The sequence below is a fragment of the Chiloscyllium punctatum genome, chromosome 46 (assembly GCF_047496795.1).
Source record: "Chiloscyllium punctatum isolate Juve2018m chromosome 46, sChiPun1.3, whole genome shotgun sequence".
Classification (NCBI taxonomy): Eukaryota; Metazoa; Chordata; class Chondrichthyes; order Orectolobiformes; family Hemiscylliidae; genus Chiloscyllium; species Chiloscyllium punctatum.
This window is the reverse complement of record NC_092784.1, coordinates 35,022,505-35,042,337: the sequence shown is the minus strand read 5'-3', so window position 1 is coordinate 35,042,337 and position 19,833 is coordinate 35,022,505. Positions and strand designations below refer to the sequence as shown.

General features: G+C 45.6%; 1 protein-coding gene across 2 annotated transcripts in view; it reads left to right on the top strand.

Annotated features, from left to right (window-relative positions):
- LOC140467902 (uncharacterized) overlaps window positions 1–19,833 on the top strand; it is a 111,148-nt gene that overhangs the window by 21,845 nt on the left and 69,470 nt on the right. The window contains exons 1-3 of one of the 2 annotated variants that reach the window (XM_072563978.1): window positions 5,694–5,769; window positions 6,053–6,168; window positions 13,696–13,818. In XM_072563978.1, the coding sequence (XP_072420079.1) occupies window positions 6,090–6,168; window positions 13,696–13,818 (202 nt within the window). In that variant the 5' untranslated portion in view covers window positions 5,694–5,769; window positions 6,053–6,089. Of the gene's footprint in view, window positions 1–5,693; window positions 5,770–6,052; window positions 6,169–13,695; window positions 13,819–19,833 lie in introns of those variants that run through there. The other variant, XM_072563977.1, reaches the window with a different exon arrangement.

The following is a 19,833-nucleotide window of genomic DNA, read 5'->3' as shown; positions in this document are numbered from 1 at the left end:
CATACACACACACACACAGACACACACACAGACACACAGACACACACACACAGACACACACACACACACAGACACACACAGACACAGACACACACAGACACACAGGCACACACACACACACAGACACACACATACACACACACACAGACACACACACACACACAGACACACACACACAGACACACAGGCACACACACACAGACACAGACACACACAGACACATACACACACACACAGACACACACACAGACACACAGACACACACACACAGACACACACACACACATACACACACACACAGACACACAGACACACACACACAGACACACACACACACATACACACACAGACACACATACACACACACAGACACACACACACATACATACACACACAGACACACAGACACACACACACATACACACACACACACATACACACACACAGACACACATACACACACACACATACACACACACAGACACACACACACAGACACACACACACAGACACAGACACACACACATACACACACACACAGACACACACATATACACACACACACGCGCACACAGACACACACACATACACACACACAGACACACACACACATACACACACACAGACACACATACACACACACATACACACACACACAGACACACACACATACACACATATACAGACACACAGTCACACACACACACATACACACACACAGACACACATACACACACACATACACACATATACAGACACAGACACACACACATACAGACACACATACACACACACACACATACACACATATACAGACACACAGACACACACACACATACACACACACAGACACACAGACACACACACATACACACATATACAGACACAGACACACACACATACACACACACATACACACACACACACACACACACACACACACACACACACACACAGACACACATACACACACACACACAGACACACACACATACACACACACACACAGAATGTGTACCATAGGGAATTGTGGATGAACCTCACCAGAATGACTGAGGACCCAGCAGCACAGGCAATCGTCACGGAGCACATGGGTGTGTTCACCAGTTTCACGACTGCGGTCATGTAGACGGCTGGTTAAGAAACCAGACAGCTCTTTGCAGCTCATCATTGATTATAGGGAACTGAATAGGACCACCCCCATCATGACACCAATCATGGTGACGAACCCTGAAACTATTGGGAGACAGGGCCACAGGAGCACAATATTTCACCAGATTGTACATTAGTAATGGATGTTGGTTCATCCTCATTCCACCAACAAGGCCAATATCAATTCCCCTTCACATGTCAGCGTCAGTGAATCACCTGGGCCTGTGTGTCCCAGAGTCTTCACCGTCCCACCCCCCAATATTTCATCAACAGCTGTTGAAAGCTATGGGGGAACACTACGTTGAATAAATCTCCCCATGGAGATGGGGACAAGGACCAAGCACTGGCCATTGTTAACTCTGCTCACCACGCTGGGATGAAGTAAACCTCATGAAGACACAGATTGTGGGGTTTCAGGTGAAGCTAGACACGAGCCACACCGACCTGCAATTGGGACTGGATGAGAGGTCCCAGGAGTACACTAGAATGAATAGTCAGAAAGGTTTATACCAGACTGCCATTTGGGGTATTGGCAGCCTTTCCCAGCCGACCATGGAGAACATTTTACAAACTCCACCCAACATTGCCATTTTTCTGGATGATGGACTCATAACAGGGAAGGCCAATAAAGAGCACAGGGAGAACTACAATATAGTGTTTAAACATTTCTCCCAGGCATGTGTATTGAATTGAATTGAACTGAATTGAATTTTTTGTAACCTGTACCAAGGCACAGTGAAGAGCTTTGTCTTGCAAGCAATATAGGCAGATCACAGAGTTAAATGGCATAGATAAGTAAATAATAGGTAAACAGCAGCAAAAACAGAAACACAGGGACAGGCAAATGTTAAGAATTTGTGAGTTCATTCAGTTTTCTAACAACAGTAGGGTAGAAACTGTTACGAAACCGGCTGGTGTGTGTGTTCAGGCTTCTGTACCTTCTCCCCGATGGTAGAGGTTGTAGAAAAACATTGTCGGGGTGGGATGGATCTTTGAGAATGCTGGCGGCCTTTCCTTGACAGCGGGCCTGGTAGATGGATTCTATAGATGTGCACCTATTCTATAGGTGTACACCTTAGAATGGAAACAAGATGATAAAAGGTATATATGTAGATACATACTCAGAAAAGGAGATTGAGAATATTCCTGAGGGTTATTATCTGAAAGATAGAATCATATGGTGGAAATGGAGACTACCCCAGAAATGGACCAAAATGCACCAAAACGTGTTGCATCGGGCAGGAAATGATGCAGGTAGCATGTGAACTACCTGGAGGTGGTCACTTAGGGGTATGAACAACTCGGGCAAAGGTATAAAAACATTTTTATGGGCCTGGAATGCACAAGGATGTTTTTAACAGTTGTTGTATGTGTCATACATGCCAAATGGTAGGTAAGCCATAGGCAGTAATAAAACCAGCACCTTTGTTGCTAATTCCCACATTTGGAGAACTTTTTTCATGGTTTACAATTGATTGTGTAGGTCTCTCCCAAGAGCTAAAAGTGGGAACCAGTACTTGCTAACCATAATGAATGTATCTACCGGATTTCTGGAGGCAATTCTATTATGGAGCATTAAGGCAAAAAGGGTGGAAGAGGAGTTAATAGCTTTCTTTACACGGTATGGGCTACCCAGAGAAATTCAGTCGGACCAAGGATCTAATTTAACTGCTAGGCTGTTTAAGGAGTTTACGGATAGCTTAGGCATACAGCACTTTAAATCAAGTGTGTACCATTCTGAATCCCAGGGAGCTTTCAAAAGGTGTCATCAGACCTTGAAGACCATGTTGAGAATACTGTCAGGATTACTGAAATGATTGGGATAAAGGTATGCCATTCGTATTGTTTGCCATTAGAGATGCCCCAAACGAATCTACTCAGGTCATTCCCTTTGAGTAAATATTGGGGCATGAAGTGAGAGGTCCTTTCAAATTGTCGAAAGAAAAATTGACAAGACTAAAGTCAGAGATCTCACATTTAGATTACATATCGGAAGTGAGGGAGAGACTAAATCAAGTAGGTGAGTTAGCTAAACAACAACTAAATGGGGCACAGTGTAAAATGAAGCAGGTGGCAGATAGATACTCTGAGACTCAGATGTTTTCCTGTGGGGTTGACATGTTAGTACTTTACTAATGATCGGTGATCCCTTCAAAGCCAGGTTTCATGGTCCCTATCAAATTGAGAAAAAGTTGAGTCCGATGAACTATCTCGTAAAGATGCCTGATAGAAAGAAAAGTTTTGGGTATGTCATGGGAACACGTTGAAACCGTATTATACTGGAGAGAAAGAACTGGAGAAACAGGTGTCAGCTACTTCCCTGCAGAGTGAGGAATCAAATCCCGATGATGTAGATTTTGATGTCCCTCAAAATAGATTTTAAAATGAAGAAGTCATTGAGGAGTGGGATAGGTTAGTAAACTATCTGTCTCAGGAGCATAGAACGCAGTTGAAAGATTTGTTATTGCAGTATGAGGACATATGTAAGAATCAGGTGGGGAGGACAATTGCAATTGTACATGAAATAGACATAGGAAATACGGCTCCGATAAAACAACACCTTTATTGGCTTAATCCTTTCAAAGCCAGACAGATGCAGATGGAGTGGAGGCCAAACTTGACAAGGACATCACTGAACTAAGCCAGAACGAGTGGAGTTCGCCGATCATCTTAGTTCTCAAACAGGATGGGACTCAATGATTCTACGTGGAGTATCAGAAGGTCAATGCCATTACAAAGTCAGACTAATATCCAATTCCTAGATTGGAGGACTGCTTTGAGAAGTTGGACAAGCCAGTTACATCACCACGTTGGACTTACTACATGGTTACTGGCAGGTACCTTTATCAGAGACCATGAAAGAAATTTCTGCATTTGTAATCGCAAAAGGATGCCCTTTGGAATGAAGAATGAACCCGTCACATTCCAAAGACTCATGAACAGAGTTGTGGCTGGTTTAACAAACTGGGCAGTCTATTTGGATGATGTAGTGATCTTCAGTAAGTCCTGGAAATATCACATGGTACAGTTGGCAGAGCTCTTTGAATGACTAGAAGAGGCAAATCTGGTGATAAACTTCAATAAAACTGAATTTGAGAAAGCAGAGGTGACATTTTTGGGACATAACATCAGTCATGGAAGGTTGACCCCACGGAATGCAAGGATGAAGGCCATCGAGGATTTTCCATGACCAACCTCGAAGAAAGAGGTGCTTCAATTCTTAGGACTCAGCGGATTCTCTCAGAAGTTTGTTCCAAATTTAAGCAGTGTAGTGACACCGTTAACTGATTTGCTGAGGAAGAACACAAAGTTTTGGTGGACAGAACAATGTCAGGAGGCATTCAACCATTTGAAATCAATATTAACCACCAAACCAGTTTTAGCTACACCAAACTTTTCAAAACCTTTTAAAGTCACCATGGATGCTAGTGACATAGGAGTGGGAGCTGTACTCCTACAGGAAGATGAGGAGGGGATTGAACTGCCAGTTGGTTACTCTTCGAAGAGGGTCAACATCCACCAGAGGAAATACTCCGTGACTGAAAATCAACTATTGAGTTTGTTACTGGCCTGACACCATTATCATATTTATGTCACGAACATTGTGTCAGAGATGGCTGTGTACACATATCACAATCTGCTTCCATTCTTAGAATGTTTTAAAGACAAGAATATGAGACTATTTCATTGGAGTCTTATGCTACAAACTTTTAATTTAAAAGTCGTATGTGTTGTAGGTTATAAGAATATAATTGCAAATGCATTATCACAGATTTAACTGATAAAGTTTAAACGTAATTTGTTTTTATTTAATGTTATATGCATATGTACAGTTAGAAGTTAAGGTGAACTCAGATTAAAGGTATCTGTATGGTAGGGTAATGAGTTTAAAGATTAAAAAATCGAAACCATCTTTTCATTATGATGGTTCTTTTTTTTATAAGGGGGGAGGTGTTATGAAGATGTGGGTGTACTGCACGTTTAAGAGAGTTAAACGCTCATACCCGACACCGCACCAAGTGTTCTGAACAAGTTCCCTGGAGATGACAAAACAAATTTGAATTAGACCAATCAGTTTAAATTATTCCCAGAAAAATACCAAACTCCAATTAAATTTGAATTTAGTATATTGACAATCTTGAAAGCCAATGACACAATCTGATGCTTTGGGGGTATGAGACCAAGGAAAATTGAACAGTTGGGAGGAGAACTGCCAAACTACCAGCATCTGCATACTACCTGGAGAATAGCTCTCTTAAAGTTACCTTTATGCATCAGTAACTTGTGTAGCATAATCCCTTAGAAGAAGAAAAGAGGATCGAGGAAGATTCAAATAGAAGATTCAACAACCAGAAGGTTTTGAAAACTTGAACTTTTGGTAAATCTTAATCTGAGGTTTTATTGGACTAGTATTACATAATGGAAAGTAAAAGATACACTAGAGGAAGAAGTTGTGATTAGTTGTTAGTTAATTATTCTCTGTTATACTTTAAGACACAAAATTGTTAGTATTTACTTTAATTCTCAAATTTTCACAGAATCCTGCATGGGATAAATCATCTCTGTGTTGCTGGTTTAAATGAAGCAGGAGGGTTTACCCCGTGATGTAACAGGATGGTGAGTAACAGGCTTGGAGAGGAACTTTGAAGTTGTAGTGTTCCCAAGTTTCTGCTGTCCTTGCCCTGTTGGACACAGGAAAATTAAGTTATAAAGAAAGTCCAATTGCATTCTTAGCATCGGATTACAGAAGTGGTATTTTCCTTTTAAGCACATTAAGCAAATTCAGTTGCATCAGTGATGGTAGAGGAAACTGTTGCAAGTTAACCCAGACACAATCTATGAATGTGGTTTACACAAGAAAGTAGGAACTAAAACTGAGAAAAACGTTGCTTTTCTCTAGTTGTTGCTAAAGGCATGAAGATCCTCTGAGTGAGAACATGGAGCTGGACAACATTTACACCAATCTGAATTATGATCAACTGAAACAAGACAGGAAACAGCAAAACCTAATATCAGGTAAACATCCATAATCTGGTCATTATTGTACAGGTTACTCAATCTTTGTAAATTCACCTTCAGTAACTCACCTGTAAATATTTCTCATTGTTTGAGACAAAGAGTTGTCAGTAAATTCCACTTCTTCAGAATTGATGGATTTTAGAGCTGATCAGTGAGATAACATAATATGGTCAGACACTCTTCAGTGACCATCCTTTTTAACTGTTTGTGTTGTGAACAAACAATGAAATAAATCAATTGGTTAGAAAAGCAGTGTGACCATCCCTTTAACTGATGGTGTTATTGACTCACACTGAAATCCATGAGGAAGAATTTGAAGATTTTGAGGGGGAGATAGTGAAACATTAAAGAATTGACGAGGAGGGAGGTGGCTGATTGAGAAATGTGGTCTTTGTTTTTTTATTGATGCAGATGACACAATAACTGATGATATGTATCTGTTTTGTATGACCCATACATTTTGTCATGTTAATTCTTGTGCAGTTTTTGATCGTTAAGCTGCTGTTAATGAATGTCTGTGATCTCAGCAAGTGCATGACCGTTAGGTCTAATGTTAAAACATTCCAGCATTGACAGTTTAATGTAAAGGGGAGGAGAGGGGGGAATGATACAAAGGGGTGTCTATGATGATATGGAAAACAGGATGGATGAACTGTTGGAATTGATTTCTGGGGGGGACAGATATCTCATGATCTCTGTGAAGGTTTCCCCAGTACAGGTTTGTTTCAGAGGGATCTCTGTTCCCCGAGTACTTCATGAGAACACACCGTGAGAATAAAGAACCAAATAGTTCAATCTCTTTTACTATACAGTGTAACATCCACAGCACTTCAATATACTAATTGATCACATTGACAATTCTGATTTCACATGGAGTCAGACAGTATGGAAACTGCAGACCCCTCGGTCCAACCAGTCCATGTCAAACATAATCCCAAAATAAACTAGTCCCACTTGGCCGCTAATGGTCCATATCCCTCCAAACATTCCTTGTTCATGCACTTATCCAAATGTCTTTTAAACATTATAACTGTACCCATATCCATCACTTTCTCTGGAAGTTAATGTCACATTCAAACCACTCTCTGTGTAAGGAATTTGCCCCTTACGTTTTTTTTTATCTTTCTCCTCTCATAAAAAAAAATCCCCTTTAATCTTGAAATGTACCAGCCTCAGGAAAAGACACCTGCCATTCTATACTCGTCATGATTTTATGAACTTCTATAAGGTCACCCCTTAACCTCCTCCGCTCCAGTGAAAAGAGTTACAGCCTTTCCAGTCTATGTTGATATCTCAAATCCTTCATCCCTGGCAACATCTTGGGAAATCGTTTCTGAACCGTATCCAATTCAATTACAACTATTCCATAACTGAGCAACCAGAACTGGACTCAGTGCTCCAGATGTGGCCTCACCAATGTTCAATGTTGTGAACAATGAAATAAACCAATTGGTCAGAAAAATAGTGTGACCATCCCTTTAACTGACGGAGTTATTGACTCACTCTGAAATCCTTGAGGAAGATCTTGAAGTGAAGACGTTGAGGAGGAGATAGTGAAACATTGAAGAATTGACGAGGAGGGAAGTGTCTGATTGAGAAATGCTCTTTATTCAATGTACAACTTGGATTAACCTCAACATGACCTCCCAACTCCTGTACTCAAAAGTCGAAGCAATGAGTGCAAGTGAGTTAAATGTGATACAAACTTCAGAGATCAGAACCACCGCAATCCAAGACCACCTGATGATATCTCCCTGATACCTTTGCCATGTCCCACATGAGAAACACACCCATTCTTTGCTTCCATCTGGTAAACAAAAGGGTACTGAGTGTCACAGATGGTTAGTGCAGAATGTATTCCAGCATTTCACACTGAGACAGTATCGCACTAATCTGCCAAGAATTCGATTTGAACATGGATCCCCAGCACATTACCTAGTTCCCTGGATTACAAATCCTGTGATAACCTATCAAGGCCATCGCCTTCTGAGGTAATGGTGCTTCCCTGGAATTATTGGTTCCTTATATTTCAACAAAACCTGAAGGTGTTTCTCCATCACCAGTGGGCCATCCACACTCTCTGTTCCTGTTCCTCCAACAATAATTGTACTCTGCATTTATGGTGGATAAATCTGTCCTCAAAGCTGAGTTGTACATCCACAAATGAACAAGACGTGCTTGTGTGACACATCAGCGGTGTGTCACTTTACAGACAATAGACTTGAGATTTCTGCGCTGGCACGAGTCCTTCCTTCACAGTAACCATTACCAGATGCAACAAGTAACCTAGATTAAGGGTGGAAGTGACAGTAGCCCATGGTAGATTAGATTAGATTAGATTAGATTACTTACAGTGTGGAAACAGGCCCTTCGGCCCAACAAGTCCACACCGCCCCGCCGAAGCGTAACCCACCCATACCCCTACATCTATATCTACCCCTTACCTAACACTATGGGCAATTTAGCATGGCCAATTCACCTGACCTGCACATCTTTGGACTGTGGGAGGAAACCGGAGCACCCGGAGGAAACCCACGCAGACACGGGGAGAATGTGCAAACTCCACACAGTCAGTCGCCTGAGGCGGGAATTGAACCCGGGTCTCTGGCGCTGTGAGGCAGCAGTGCTATAACCACTGTGCCACCATGCCGCCCACAAAGCAAAGCAAAGATCTGCCCATCACCATCAGTGATCTTATTTATTTCATGGGAATGCATTCCACCACTTGCTCTACTTGCTTTCTTTTGATGTCAGTTACATACCATACATTGGCCAATTGTAATCATTTTCCAGAGATACTCTTCCAACAGCACATTCCCCATGTACCAACGGTACCCACGAGCATGGACAAGGATATTACTAGGGGCATTGGCACACTCACTATGCCACTTTTTTTCACTTGTGGAACATGGTATTGCCCCCTGATACCCATTGATTCCAGTTTTGCGAGGGCTCTTTGATGCCACACTTGGTTTAATTCAGCCTTAATGTCTCCCCTTCCCTCCCCTCTGGAATTCAGCTCTTTTGTCCATGTTTGACCCAAGGCTGTAATGAGGTCAGGAGCTGAGTGACGCTGGGGGAACCCAAACTGGGCATCACTGAGCAGGTTCTTGCTGAGCAGGTGCTGCTTGATAACACTGTTGATGACCCTTTCCAACACTTTACTGATGATCAAGGGTAAACTGATGTGGCGGCAATTGGCCAGGTTGGATTTGTCCTGCTATTTATGTATAGGGCATATCTGGGCAATTTTCCGCATTGTCGGGTAGATGCCAGTGTTGTAACTCTACTGGAACAGCTTGGCTCAGGGAGCGGCAAGTTCTGGAGCACAAGTCTTCAGTCCTATTGCCAGGATGTTATCAGGACCTTTGCCGTTGCACTATCCATTTTCTTGATATCACGTGGAGTGAATTGAATTGGCTGAAGCCTGGTATCTGTGATGTTAGAGACCACGGATCATCCACTCGCACTTCTGACTGAAGATTGCTATGAAAACTACAGCCTTATCTTTTACACTGATGTGCTGGATCATTGAGGATGGGGATATGTGTGGAGCCTCCTCCTCCATGAATTATTTAATCACCCACCACTCTTCCTGACTGGATATAGCAGGATTGCAGAGCTTCGATCTGATCCGTCGGTCATGGGATCACTTCGCTCTGTCTATCACTTGTTGCCTATGCTGTTTGGTGTGCTAGTAATCCTGTTTGGTGGCTTCCCCTCAACTTCAGGTATACCTGGTGATACTCCTGGCGTACCCTCCCGCACTCTCCATTGAACCAGGTTTGATCCCATGACTTATTGGTAATGATTGAATGGGGGATATGCAGGCCATGAGGTTACAGATTGTGCTGGAGTACAATTCTGTCAAATAGTGCACAGTCCTGCTGTTGAGCTTTGGTGAGTGGAGTGGCTGAAAGTTTGTGCTTGTGGTGCCAATCCAGCAAGCTGTTTTGTCCTGGAGGGGGTCAAGCTTCTTGAGTGTTGTTGGGACTGCACCCATCCAGGCAAGTGGGGAGTGTTCCATCACACTGCTGCATTGTAGATGGTGGACAGGCTTTGGAGAGTCAGGAGGCAGACTACTCACCACAGTATGTCTGGCCCAGACCTGTTCTTGTAATCATTGCATTGATATGGTGAGTCCAGCTCAGTTTATGGTAAATGGTAAAATCCAGGATGCTGATCGAGGGGGATTCTTTGATGGAAGCATCATTGAATGGCAGAGGGTAATGGTTAGATTGTCTCTGCGTGGAGATGGTCATTGCCTGGTCTTTATGTGGTGTGAATGTCACTTACCACTTGTCAGCCCAAGCCTGGATATTGTCCAGAACTTGTTGAATTTGAACAAGGACTGCTTCAGTGTCTGGAATCATGAATGGTGCTGAACATTGTGCTGTGAACATTATCAGTGAACATTCCCACTTCTGACCTCACATGGGAGGTAGATTGTACATGTTCACTACTTCTCTGGGATATTACCCTTCTCTTCATTAAACCGAATGCTGCTTTTTTCCCTTCTGGCTGATTCGTTGTTCCTGTTATGTTTCTCTGATGACAAACAAACACTCAGAATACGTGTAAAAGTCAATCTCATGTCAAGGTTATTGTCATGTCACCTTATTTATGGCCAAAAAATCTTGCATTTTCCAAATACAAAGGAACCTCGATGACCCGAACGAGATGGGCGGGCACTATTTTGTTCAGATAATTGATTATTCGGTTCTTCGATTCAATGCCTTTCCTCTGGGGCTTGGAGTTTTCTGTAAAGTCTGCTCCCTGTTCAGGAGATAAGGCAGCAGCACAGCACGTGAGCACTCTCACCCACAACCCTGTCCAAAACCACAACCCACCACCCCCGCCCGGTCTCAACACCATCCCACAACCCCATCCAAAACCACACCCCCTGCCCGGTCTCAGCTCCATCCCACAACCCCAACCAAAACCACCCCCCCGCCCAGTCTCAACACCATCCCACAACCCCAACCAAAACCACCCCCCGCCCAGTCTCAACACCATCCCACAACCCTATCTAACACTGCCTCCCACCCACCCCCAACCCTGTCTAACACCGCCTTCACACCCTCCTCCGACGCTGTCTAACACTGCCCCCACCCACCTCCGATCCTGTCTAACACTGCTCCCCACCCACCCCCCGACCCTGTCTAACACTGCCCCCCACCCACCCCCCGATCCTAACACCGCCCTCACACCCACCCCCGACCCTGTCTAACACTGCTCCCCACCCACCCCCCGACCCTGTCTAACACCGCCCCCAGCCCACCCCCGACCCTGCCTAACACCACCCCCCCGACCCTCCCTGATCCTGTCTAACACCGCCCCTCACCCACCACCCGACCCTGTCTAACACCAACCCCCGCCCTCCCCCTGACCCTAACACCGTCCCATACCCTCCCCCGACCCTGTCTAACACCGCCCCCCCCACCCTCCCACCAACCCTGTCTAACACAGCCCCCCGCCTACCCCCCGACCCCGTCTAAAACCACTCCCCGCCCAGCCCCCGACCCTGTCTAACACCGGCCCCCACCCTCCACACGATCCTGTCTAACACATCCCCCCACCTTCTCCCCGACCCTGTCTAACACCGCCCCCGCCCTCCCCCCGACCCTGTCTAACACCGCCCCCCAACCCTGTCTAACACCGCCCCCCCACCCACCCCCCGACTCTGTCTAACACTACCCCCCCCACCCTCCCCGACCCTGTCTAACACCGCCTCCCACCCTCCCCCGACTCTGTCTAACACTGCCCCCCCCCACCCACCCCCCGACTCTGTCTAACACTACCCCCCCACCCTCCCCAACCCTGTCTAACACCGCCACCCCCACCCACCCCCCGACTCTGTCTAACACTACCCCCCCCACCCTCCCCGACCCTGTCTAACACCGCCTTCCACCCTCCCCCCGACCCTGTCTAACACCGCCCCCCCCCACCCACCCCCCGACTCTGTCTAACACTACCCCCCCCACCCTCCCCGACCCTGTCTAACACCGCCTCCCACCCTCCCCCGACCCTGTCTAACACCGCCCCCCCCACCCTCCCCCGACCCTGTCTAACACCGCCCCCCCCACCCACCCCCCGACTCTGTCTAACACTACCCCCCCCACCCACCCCCCATCCTGTCTAACACCGCCTCCCACCCTCCCCCGACCCTGTCTAACACCGCCCCCGCCCTCCCCGACCCTAACGCCTCACCCCTCCCACCCCCCACTCTGTCTAACACTACACCCCCACCCACCCCCCATCCTGTCTAACACCGCCCCCCCCACCCTCCGCACGATCCTGTCTAACACATCCTCCCACCTTCTCCCCGACCCTGTCTAACACCGCCCCCACCCACCCACCCCCCGACTCTGTCTAACACTGCCCCCCCACCCACCCCCCATCCTGTCTAACACCACCTCCCACCCTCCCCCCGACCCTGTCTAACACCGCCCCCCCCACCCACCCTCCGACTCTGTCTAACACTGCCCCCCCGTCCACCCCCATCCTGTCTAACACTGCCCCCCCACCCACCCCTGACCCTGTCTAACACCACCACCCCCACTCTCCCCCGACCCTGTCTAACACCGCCCCCCCCACCCTCCCCCGACCCTGTCTAACACCACCCCCCACCCTCCCCCTCACATTTTCTTTCACAACATATCACACAAACTTTCTATGGTTAGCTTAAATTGCATATGTCCAAAATGCACCTGTTCCATTTCCCCTACTCCCTTGAGTATAGCATTTACACAAACACAATGGTTTACAGTTTTCAGATTCTGAAGAATTGTTGCATACTTGGGTACCGATGGGGAAACCCATTGGAAAATAAACCTGCTGATACACGAACAGGATCAAACAATGTGGCACTCATTGTTATGGACCCAGATACTGACATTGTCATCACCTCTGAGAGTATCAGACAGGGAGGACTAGCTCCTGTCGATACCCAAGGCCCAAATGAGTTGAAGCCAAGGAAAGGGAGGGACATCATGCTAGCACTATCTTGGAGAAGTGGAAAACAAATTCTTCTGTCAAGAAATTCAGGGGAGACAAGCAGGAAGTTGGATGAACACAGCAAACAGGGAAACACTTTAATGATGTTCTCCAGAGAAAAATGCAAGGCGGGTTTGCATGGAGAAAGGAATGGCAGATTAATGAGCCATGTCTCCTCCAGTCTGCATGAGAATTCAAACTGGAACAATGTGACTGATCCTTACCTCTGAAAAGGCTCAGTAAGACATGAAGTTGCATGTAATTTATTACAGTAAGTACTTGAGAGAAATGTATGTTACTCCACAGGATCCCTGTTGGAATTGTGCACTTATCCCAAAGTGTGAATTTATCTGGCAGTTTAGTGAATTACAGTACATTCTCCATGAATCATTTTACATTATTTCATCAAAGTGAGACAGTTGATTTAATATCTCTACTCCAGCACCAAACGAGAAAGGGTTTGCACTCATGTTCACAAAGTGGGCTCCTCTGACCCTTTCAGTGATGACCTTCTCTTGCACTTTACAGATCGTGGAGGTGTTCAATCAACAGAGTCTATCCAAGGAAAATGGTCACCTCTCATTATCTACATTCTCCTGGGTGTCTCCATCCTGCTGTCCTTGGGGATGCTTATCACTGCAGTGATACTCTGTAAGTGTTGTGACATTTTAAACTGTTGTGGTACGGTTAGGGTTAGTGCTGTATGAATACTCCAATGTCAATTGACAAATGTAATTTTAAATTGTGCATTAATTGAACATAAAGCCTTATGACCTGATCTCAAACTGTGAAGTCTTCCAAAACATTGCTGTAATAGTGGGAGATTAAGATTCCCCATGGAAATTGTTAGATTAGATCTGGCTTCCCGATTTCAGCAGCATTTCCACATCCCACACACACCAAACCCTCTTGATGAAAAATCCCAGAGAACTCAACATTGTCAAGATCAGTTCCTAATGCCAAGTCATGAGGATCACTCGAGGAGAAAGTGAGGACTGCAGATGCTGGAGATCAGAGCTGAAAATGTGTTGCTGGAAAAGCGCAGCAGGTCAGGCAGCATGAGGATCACTCACCAGTCAGAGAGGGAATAGGGCTGACATTTGGAGGAGGTGATGTCTGTATCAGTGATGGGAGCACCACAGTGACATGCTCATTCTATTGCAGTATTTCCTGATTCTGCAGCTTGTCTGACTGAACTCTAGTTGCTTTCACCTGATATTGAGAAGGTAGAAGGAATCACTGATAGCAGCATGTGCCCGTGTGGGGATTACGTTTTCTTCTTCATCAGGTCCTACTCCAGAGATGTTGTAGGACCACACGATGGAGGAACAGAAGGAGATCATTCAGTTCACCGAGTCTGCTCTGTCATTCAATCATCATGAATCTGATAACCCTCAACTCCACTTTCCTGCATTTCCCCATAACTCTTGATTTCCCTGATTAAAAAGCTGTGTTTCTCAGCCTTGAATGTAGTTAACAACCCAGCTTCAACAGCTGTCCACAAGTCATAACCCTCCATCTTGTTCTTAAATGAGTATTCCTTCATTCTAACATAATGTACCTCTGGTCCTAGATTCTCCACAAGGGGAAAATCACCAACCCTTCCACATCTATCCTGTCAAGTCCACTAAGAAGCTCATGTGTTAAAATAAGATCGCCTGTTATTCTTCTGTAATCAAATGAGTACAGGCCCAACATACTCAATCTCATAAAATGGACTCTCTGTTTCCAAGATGAACATTTTCTGGACCGCCCCCTATGCCAGTATATTTTTATACAGGTAAGGGGCCAAAACTGTTCACAGTTTTCCAGCTGTGGTGTGACTAGCCCCTGCTTAGACAGAGGGTGGTGGGGGAGGGTTGTTTTTCAGACTGGAGGCCTGTGACCAGTGGAGTGTCACAAGGATCGGTGCTGGGCCCTCTACTTTTTGCCATTTACATAAATGATTTGGATGTGAGCATAAGAGATACAGTTAGTAAGTTTGCAGATGACATCAAAATTGGAGGTGTAGTGGACAGTGAAGAAGGTTACCTCAGATTACAACAGGATCTGGACCAGGTGGGCCAATGGGCTGAGAAGTGGCAGATGGAGTTTAATTCAGATAAATACGAGGTGCTGCATTTTGGGAAAGCAAATCTTAGCAGGACCTATACACTTAATGGTAAGGTTCTTGGGAGTGTTGCTGAACAAAGAGACCTTGGAGTGCAGGTTCATAGCTCCTTGAAAGTGGAGTCGCAGGTAGATAGGATAGTGAAGATGCTTTGGTATGCTTTCCTTTATTGGTCAGAGTACTGAGTACAGGAGTTGGGAGGTCATGTTGCGGCTGTACAGGACATTGGTTAGGCCACTGTTGGAATATTGCATGCAATTCTGGTCTTCTTCCTATCGGAAAAATATTGTGAAACTTGAAAGGGTTCAGAAAAGATTTACAAGGATGTTGCCAGAGTTGGAGGATCTGAGCTACAGGGAGAGGGTGAACAGGCTGGGCTGTTTTCCCTGGAGCATCGGAGGCTGAGGGGTGACCTCATAGAGGTTTTACAAAATGATGAGGGGCATGGATAGGATAAATAGGCAAAGTCTTTTCCCTGGAGTTGGGGAGTCCAGAACTAGAGGGCATAAGTTTAGGGTGAGAGGGGAGAGATATAAAAGAGACCTAAGGGGCAACTTTTTCACACAGAGGGTGGTACATATATGGAATGAGCTGCCAGAGGAAGTGGTAGAGGCTGGTACAATTGCAACATTTAAGAGGCATTTGGATGGGTATATGAATAGGAAGGGTTTGGAGGGATATGGGCCAGGTTTGGCAGGTGGAAGTGGATTGGGTTGGGATGTCTGGTCGGCATGGACGGGTTGGACCGAAGAGTCTGTTTCCAAGCTGTACATCTCTATGACTCTATGACTCTAAATAAAGACTGACAGTCCATTTGCCTTCCCTACTACCTGAGAACTTTGATTCTAGCTTTATGTGATTCATGTACAAGGACTTGTAAATCCCTTTGTTCTGCAATCTTTATCCAATTAAGTGATATTCAGTCTTCATGCTTCCAGTGTGTATAATGGCAGCATCCATCGTGGAGTTGGCGAGGCTGAGCAGAATGCTGGGGATTGGAACATCTTGCCTCGATCTGATCTCCTGGAAGTGCTGAGATGTTCCTCCGAGAAGGGAAAACACTGAAGGAGAAATGTGAGGATGCTCCAAACGTACCGTGAAAATAAATATTCCTGGGCCAAATGGAAATCAAAGCAAAGAAATGTGAAACCATTTTCAGAGGAAGGAAAGGATTGCAGATGAGCAAGAGGAGTAATATCCAAGACACATTACAGGAGCTGAAAAGGTGACACTGAGTCATATCAGGAGCTGTTGGGATGTATAAGAAATCACTTGGCCTGAGTTTGATGCAATGTCTCAAAGACAGTGGGGACGTGGAGAACTAGGAAGGAAATTCTCCAGGTTGAGGCTTTGACAGATGAAGGCAGTGTAACTGACGGTGAAGAGATTGAGATTGAGGATGGCCTTGAAGTCAGAATTGGAGAAGTACAGATACCTTAGAGGGCTGAGATCTAGAGGAGATTATAGAGTCAGAGAGAGTCTAGGCTCAATAAAAACCCTAAAGCAATGGAAGAAGGCCACTGCTCCGCTGTTCCTCCATAGCCCTGTACTGACTTGGTTAAAGTTCCCTCTTAAAAGAAACAGTGTCCAGAACCAATTCATGCAGCAGACTATTCCCTGGCTGGAGACCTTGTACAAATTAATACCTCCTCCCTCTCTCCTACCCTTTGTCCTTATTCTCTCTACATTCTCCTCACTCCCCCACCTCTCCCTGTAATGTAGAAAGGGAGACCATGGAGCCTATTGGCAGAACCTGACTGATGTAGGCCACAGTAAAATGGCTGGCAGAATTGGAAAAGGCGTCTGGTGAAGCCTCTCTCAATATTCAGACCATCTCACACCATCTTTCATGCTTTTGATGACTGACACAGGATAGGAGGCAGGGAGTTGGTATTCATTTGGAGAAGCTGTCCCACGAAGGAATGATCTGGCATATGGAGTACTTTCGCGCTAGGCAGTGAGGAGTTGCCCAGTAAAGGGGAGTATGCCGTGTTGACAGCCAAACATGCCTCATTATTATTCCACTTCCTGTCTTACCAAATGAGCCAAACCAATTGGATATTGAGAAATCTCAACAAGGAAAGCAGAGCGGGTACCTGGTTCATTCTGTTCACCACTGATCTGGAGAATCTCCAAATTGGACAACAGGCACGAACATCTTCATGGGCACCAGCCAAGTATAGCCGACTTCAAATGGACATTGGTATCCGATATGTGCTAACCTCTAAGACAGGACATTTGTGCATCTCCAGCTATACTGGAAGATCTCAGTGTAATGTTACAACAAAGATGCTGCATATTCAGGGTTCACTGGGCCAGGCTGCACATCCAGACTTTTCACTCACTGTCTTAGTGCTCACTCAGTCTGAGCCGGCCTGGATACGACCAGCATCACTGCCTTGCATTCCCTTGCCTTGCCTTTGTGTGCTTTACCCTCCCAGCCAGCGATACTAAGCTCATATAACTTCCATTCGAGAAGGCTTGTAGCTCAGGTTGTGGATGAGGTTGTAGGTTTGCTCGCTGAGCTGGTAAGTTCGTTCTCAGACGTTCCACCAACATTCTCGGTAAGATCAGCAGTGAGCCTCTGGTGAAGTGCTGGTGTTCTGTCCCATTTTGCTGTTTATGTGTCTGGGTCTGCTGGGGTTAGTGTGTCATTTCTGGCTTTATTCCTGGTTCTGGAGTCATGGCCTCCATTGCAGATCCGAGGGGAGGGGGGAAGTCCTCTGTCTGTTAGGACCTTCAGGTCCCTGCTCACAAAGTGGGGCACCTATTACCACCTGTCCACCATGGCCAGGGCAAATACCAGGTACTGGGTAGGGCAGTTCCAGACTGACACTGCTTATTGAGGTACACAGAGAGCTTTTAACAATAGCCCAGGCCCAAAGGGGTGCTCATCTTCTGCGACATAGCTGCTGGGTGGCTGGGGTGGCGTGTGATAAGGTAACACTAACATTGGATGTGAGGGACACCTTAAAGTAAAAGGTCGATAGTTAATAAGACACATTTGGCAAGATAGAAGGGAAATCTCACTGGGCTCTCCCCAATAAACTCACCATAGCAAACAAAATGGAGGTTGCAGCCTATCTCGGTTCTCCGAGCACTTTAACAAAGTGAAAAGTTGCTATGTTTTACATTGAGTAGGAATTGTAATAATGTAAGGGGCAGTGAGTGACAGGCAATTATCGATTGCTTTCAGGAGATGATCCTACAGCAGTATGTATTCAACTTCCTGTGGGAGAGAATTCCACAGGTTCACAACTCTCTGATGGAAGAAATTCTTCCTCATAGAGTCATAGAGTAATACAACTAGAAACAGTCCCTTCGGCCCAAACTGGTCCATGCTGACCACTCAGCTACTTCCAGTTGTCTGCCTGGTGCTTGGGTTCGGGATATCTCATCTGGGCTGCAGAGAAACTTGGAATGGGAGGGTAAACATCCAGTGGTGGTGGTCCACTTTGAAGATTTCCAAGGATGTTGCAAGGAGCTCATAGGCCTGAGCTATCGGGAGAGGTTGGCCAGGATAGATGTTTATTCCTTGGACTGTAGAAGAATGAAGGATGACCTTATTGAAGTGTATAACATCAGGAGGGGCACAGGTAGGATCGATGTTTATAGTCATTTTTTCCAGGAATAGGGAATTGAAAACTAGAGTGCATAGATTTAAAGTGAGGCAGAAAGATTTAAGGAGGAGCTGAGGGGCAATGTCTTCACACAGTGAGTTGTGTGTATGGACTGGGCTACCAGAGAAAGTGGTTGAGGCAGGTACAGTAACAACATTTAACAAACATTTAGATAGGTCCATGGATAGGAAGGATTTAGAGGGATATGATCAAATGTGAGCAATTAAGACAATAAGACTACCAGACATCGGAGCAGAAATTAGGCCATTCAGCCCATCGAGTCTGCTCTGCCATTCAATCATGGCTGATAAGTTTCTCAATTCCGTTCTCCCACTTTCTCCCTGTAACCTTTGATCCCCTTGATACTCAAGAAACTATCTATCTCTGTCTTCAGTATACTCAGTGACCTGGCCTCCACAGCCTTCTGTGGCAGTGAATTCCATAGATTCACCACTCTCTGGGTGAAGTTCCTCCTTATCTTCATTCTAAAAGGTTTTCCCTTTACTCTCAGGATATGCCCCTGAGTTTTAGTCTTTTCTACCAAAGGAAACATCTCCCCAACATCTACTCTGTCCAGGCCATTCAGCGTTCCCAAAATGCAGCACCTCGCATTTATCTGAATTAAACTCCATCTGCCACTTCTCAGCCCATTGGCCCATCTGGTCCAGATCCCGTTGTAATCTGAGGTAACCCTCTTCGCTGTCCACTACACCTCCAATTTTGGTGTCATCTGCAAACTTACTAACTGTACCTCTTATGCTCGCATCCAAATCATTTATGTAAATGACAAAAAGTAGAGGACCCAGCACTGATCCTTGTGGCACTCCACTGGTCACAGGCCTCCAGTGTGAAAAACAACCCTCCACCACCACCCTCTGTCTCCTACCTTTGAGCCAGTTCTGTATCCAAATGGCTAGTTCTCCCTGTATTCCATGA